At 39.8% G+C, this 5,274-nt stretch overlaps 1 protein-coding gene across 1 annotated transcript; it reads right to left on the minus strand.

The window, feature by feature from the left end:
- Window positions 1–77: 77 nt before the first annotated feature.
- On the minus strand, window positions 78–4,493 carry ctsh (cathepsin H). The gene is made up of 12 exons (XM_015964500.2): window positions 4,349–4,493; window positions 4,231–4,262; window positions 4,029–4,134; window positions 3,882–3,952; window positions 3,689–3,790; window positions 1,680–1,766; window positions 1,511–1,566; window positions 1,339–1,420; window positions 1,178–1,246; window positions 994–1,100; window positions 600–725; window positions 78–509 (listed from the first exon to the last, which is right to left on the minus strand). The coding sequence occupies exons 1-12, from the start codon at window positions 4,413–4,415 to the stop codon at window positions 440–442; spliced, it is 975 nt and encodes a 324-aa protein (XP_015819986.1). The 5' UTR covers window positions 4,416–4,493; the 3' UTR covers window positions 78–439.
- Between the last annotated feature and the right edge of the window lie 781 nt (window positions 4,494–5,274).

Below are 5,274 nucleotides of genomic sequence, written 5' to 3' on the forward strand. Positions count from 1 at the left end.
TAAATCTTGTAAAATATTATTTCATCTGAGCAAAATGCAAATGCCAGTGGAACCGTGCAATTAAAGACTCAAACAAACATGTTTATAATAATTTATTTGTCAACCAGAAGACCTAATATAAAGATTAAAGATTATTTTGTCTTGGTATGAATCCTTCTATCATCAAATTCTGATTGGCAGAGGGTAAAAACTGAAACTCCGGAGAAGCATTCAACATACATAAAATATAGGCAATTAAAATGATATATCTATATCTATCTATCTATCTATCTATCTATCTATCTATCTATCTATCTATCTATCTATCTATCTATCTATCTATCTATCTATCTATATATATATATATATATATAATTTTTGCATGGCCCATTGTTTGTAGATTAAAAACACATTATATTTCCCTAGAGGTACTTTTTGTAAAAATATTTTTAAAAAACTATCAGACCACCGGAAAAGATGCACAAGCAGCGAGTCCACACATGTTTTTCCCACGTTCAATGAAGAAATATCTGAGAAGAAATTGTTGTAATTAGTGTTTTTTTGGTTCACAACCACATATTTATATTTTTCACAGACTGAGTGAATATTAAAAAATCTACCCATCAGTGCCCCAGCTAGGTCCCCATGAATTCTTCACTATCCAGTAAGGGGTGCTGTTCTCTTCTCCATAACCAACAGCCAACACAGCGTGGTTCACCTTGTCTGTGGTGTTGTGGCATGTTGTACTGAAAGCAGGAAGAAAAACAAGTCGTGTAACTATATGCATGATCACACTTAAATGGAATGAGGAAGTGAACAAACAACAATAACATATTTCCTAAAATGGAAAAGCATTTTGTGTTTTAGCAAACATTACCTCTTTTTTTTTTTGTATCTTGAGGTTTCAAGTCAAATGGAAAATAATTATTTTTAACAACAGGGATCAGAGATTATTTATCTGTTGGAAATTATTACAAAATGCATCATTATTGCATTTAATAATTTAGGTCTCACCTGGCATACACGCCCTGCTTATAATGCATGAAGTCTGGAGTCACCTCAAAGGCAAAGCTGACCGGATTGTGTGTGCCGACCGCATCGACCATCCCCATCTCATCGTACTGAAAAACAGGGTAAAAACAACTCTGGACATTCTACCTTCATGACATTCTTCTACTTTGATCAGCTTTTAACTTACAGCTGTTATGTTCATTACTTCCTTCACAAAAGCTGCAGCCAGTTTTGAATTGTACATGCAAGTACCTTCCTATTTCAAACAAAAAAAAAAAGATAAAAGCTTAATGAAATCACAATAAATATATTTTTTGTTTCCTATTTAGTTTTAGGATAATTAGTTACCACAGCTTTGTATGGATAGTAATGTTCTGTCATCAGTCCTTTGTTGTGCATGATGTACTCAAATGCCTGGCTGGGAAGACCACTGGAAGGTGCATAAAAACATAACTTTAAAAACATGACATCAGTGTTAAGAATATGATAAAGGAAGCATAAGAACATTTTTGTCTCTCACCCATTACACCCATGGTTGTTAAAATCCTGGGCACAGTCTACCAGCTGTTGTTCTGACTGAGGGACATAAGAAAACATTTAACATTACAGTAAACCATATTTATTTCATGGCTTTGGTCTATTTATATGTGCACAGCAGCATTTTTGATAATTAAGTAAAAATACTTCACCAGTGGTACGAGCTTTCCAGTGGCAATAGCAGTGACGGACTCCAAACAGCCTGTAGTGGAAAATGCCCAGCAGCTACCACAAGCTCCCTGGGATTAAATAAATAAATAAAAACCTTTGTCAGAATAAATAAAGCAAAAACAATAAAAGGTTGGATATTTATGCGTATCTCTGGTACTTATCTTTAAACAGAAAATGTTACTTAAATCCCTAAGTTGCACTTTAGTTACACCTGCTGGTAAGTTAGCTATATTTCTGTCAGCTATCAGCTTTGTGTTTTGGACTATTCTTACTTATTTTTGCACTAATAATTTGAACAGTCCAGTGTAAAAGTCCTTCTTAGTGGCCTAGCAGTATGAGTGTCTGCCCTGAGACTGGGGTTCAAATTAGGGATGTTCCGATTTTTTTTATGTATCGAAAGTATTGGATTGGGACTCGGTATCGGCAGATTCTCAAAATCAAATGACTTGGACTCGGGGGGTGGGGGGGGGGGGAACCTGATTGGGACATCCCTAGCTCTAATCCAGCTGGGTCATATCAAAGACTTTAAAAATGGAACCCAACGCCTCCCCACCTGACACTTGTAGCTTTAAGGGGTTGCATTCGGGGGTTAAACCACATACATCACATAAGTAGACGCCCTGTGGACTGGAGCTGCTGTAGTAGCCAGCCGCCATCTTAGATGGTCCTCCAATCGCTCCCAGTGCATTTTTTTTGGAGGAAGGTGTTTACCTACTACAAAACACATTTTAATATGCTTTTTCACAAAATCAGACGCATATTGTGGCATAATTAAAATGGTAAATGGCCTGTATTTGATATAGTGCCTTCTAGAGTCCTGGAACCCCTCAAGGCGCTTTTCAACACAATCAGTCATTCACCCATTCACACACGCATTCACACACTGGTGGGGATGAGCTACGATGTAGCTACAGCTGGCCTGGGGCGCACTGACAGAGGTGTGGCTGCCGAGCACAGGCGCCACCGGTCCCTCCGACCACCACCAGCAGGCAACGTGGGTTAAGTGTCTTGCCCAGGGACACAACGACAGCGATAGACTGAGCGGGGCTCGAACCTGCAACCTTCTGATTACGGGGCGAGCATTTAACTCCTGTGCCACCGTCGCCCCACAGTTAGGTCCGAAAAGCCAGTAGTCGTCCCACGTGATCTGTTTTCAATAGAACGCCGGCTGTTGCAACCGTGTTTTGTACAAAAAAACAGGCATGGTTGCTCATCCTGCGTTGACTCCAGTTGGGTTGGGAGAGTAAGGGACCCATCCAATATGGCGCTGTTATGCTCTCGAGCACCCAATAGGACATCTGTGTATTCATGTCTATGGGTTAAACCAAATAGTTCCCGAGCGCAGCCACTGCTGCAGCTCACCTCTCCCCACAGGGATGAGTCAAATGCAGAGATGTAACTTCATCTGTGTGAAGACTGATGGGACTTTAATTTTAAACATGTTTTTATAGCACTGACCCCTGAGTTCTCACACATTAGCCTAAATCTCATTAAAAAACGTACACATTTTGTATTCAATATATTCTATAGCTTTACATTGGTAAATGGTAAATGGCCTGTATTTGATATAGCGCCTTCTAGAGTCCTGGAACCCCCCAAGGCGCTTTACAACACAACCAGTCATTCACCCATTCACACACACATTCACTCACTGGTGGGGATGAGCTACAATGTAGCCACAGCTGCCCTGGGGCACACTGACGGAGGCGAGGCTGCCGAGCACTGGCGCCACCGGTCCCTCCGACCACCACCAGCATTGGTGGCAAAAGTACAGTAAACAAAGCATATATCCTCAAAATAACTATTTCACTTCCTGATGCTTTTGTACTATTGCCAGTTTCAGTTATACACGGAAGCTCTTTATCAAAACTGGACATTTAAAAACCTTTCAAATACTTCACTGAAATCTCTAAACTGTCGAGCACACATGCAAGAATGACCTTTGAGATCCATAAAATGATTGTAGTGGATGTTTGTGTTAAACCTTCACCTGGTTCTTCACAGGTGTTATGTAGTTCCCTTTCTTCCTCCAGTCAATGGAGTCTGGTGGCCCATTGCTGCGAAGGTAATTTCCCTTAGTAGCTGAGCAGTTCTGTAAACATAATTTAAAGAGACTTCTTATAATAACTTCTATTAAAAAGAATCAGTTTCCCTGTAAGCAGCTCCTTGGTCAGATTGTATACCTGTGGCTCAGACAACAGGAACGTTCTTCTAAACTCACTGAACGTCATATCTGAAAACTGGTTCAGTCCCACTGCAGGGAGAAATAACATATTACAGTATTCTTATGATTGAAATAAAAACAAATGTAAAATGCAAAAAAATCCTACTGGTGAAAGAATGATTTCCTTCATTGTGTTTGTCGATTCTTCTCTTGTTCTCTGTGAATATCTGCAGTCTCTGGTAGTACTCTTTCATGGTGTACGCCTTGTTGTTCTACAACAGAAGAAAACTGGTAACTTCAAAGCTTACATGACAATAAAAGTGATTTTTTTCTTCCACTTTATGTTAGATCAACTAAAATACACCGACCTGTGCTAACCATGACTTGAATTGAAACTCGTCTGAAAAGATTATGAAATAGTTTTTAGGTTAAAGCAGGAATATCAAACGTGGCTGACACAAAAGCCTCTCTAACAGTCCACCTCACCTTGTTCGGTCAGGTAAAAGGCAGAAGTTACAGCAGCAAAACCAAACAGCAGCCACAGTCTCGACATGTTTTCTGACAAGTGTTCGAATCGGTGCTAGAAACCGATGAAGCGGTCACAAGATGAATGGCTGCACACTTATAACGTCACGCTGCTGGAGGAATTTAGCACCAATCAGAGGGCAGAGGAGAAAATAAAAGACGGGTTGCTAGGTAGAAACCAGATAGGGAATGCCATCACTTTGAAATTAGGAATTAAATAGGACATGAATGATGATTCATGATTAAAATGATAGCTCAGGTTTTTTTTGAAGAACCTTAGTTTAGAGAAAGAGAGAATAGTTCTGACTAGAGTGGTAAGTTAACTCAAATGGGGCCAGCCTCAGTACTGATAACTGCCAATAAAATAAATTTGAAAATATACCTGATTTCAAAATGTACTACAGAAATCCAGACAAGGAGGCTTGGGCATCTGATTAGGATGTCTCCTGGACTCCTCTCTGGTGAGGTTTTCCGAGCACATCCAACCGAGAGGAGACCCAAAGGACGACCCAGGACACGCTGGCAAGGGAACATGATTTAGGTTTATTAGTGAGATTGCTCCTTGCCCTGAGTGAGCGCATGAATAATGGGTTGCCTCAGTGTGACCCAGTAAGGAACAGACGACCTGCAGGTCCTGCCTCACCTACTCTAAGTTAAAGGAATGAATGCAATTCAGCTTGTTTTTAAGAATAATGTTCTTTGTTGAAATATGCCTCTAATGGTCCAAACTGTATTCGTCCCATCATTGTGTGATTAAACATGCAATAAGTACATTTGTTTTTGTACATGTTTAAATTCTGAATTTTTACTTCTGGGTTGCTATTCATTTTTCTGTACATATTTGTATTTTTTCTTCTGTACACTAAGCACCAACAGTGAAAATACCC

Source organism: Nothobranchius furzeri, chromosome 4 (genome assembly GCF_043380555.1).
Source record: "Nothobranchius furzeri strain GRZ-AD chromosome 4, NfurGRZ-RIMD1, whole genome shotgun sequence".
Lineage (NCBI taxonomy): Eukaryota > Metazoa > Chordata > Actinopteri > Cyprinodontiformes > Nothobranchiidae > Nothobranchius > Nothobranchius furzeri.

What these genes read in the sequence shown, in the direction of transcription:
- ctsh (XM_015964500.2), bottom strand. Translation starts at nt 4,415, where the DNA reads ATGTCGAGACTGTGGCTGCTGTTTGGTTTTGCTGCTGTAACTTCTGCC. An exon ending in CTGGAAAGCTCGTACCACTG is followed by an intron (nt 1,567 to 1,679) that starts GTGAAGTATTTT and finishes TATGTCCCTCAG; the next exon opens with TCAGAACAACAGCTGGTAGA. An exon ending in ACTATCCATACAAAGCTGTG is followed by an intron (nt 1,247 to 1,338) that starts GTAACTAATTAT and finishes TGTTTGAAATAG; the next exon opens with GAAGGTACTTGCATGTACAA.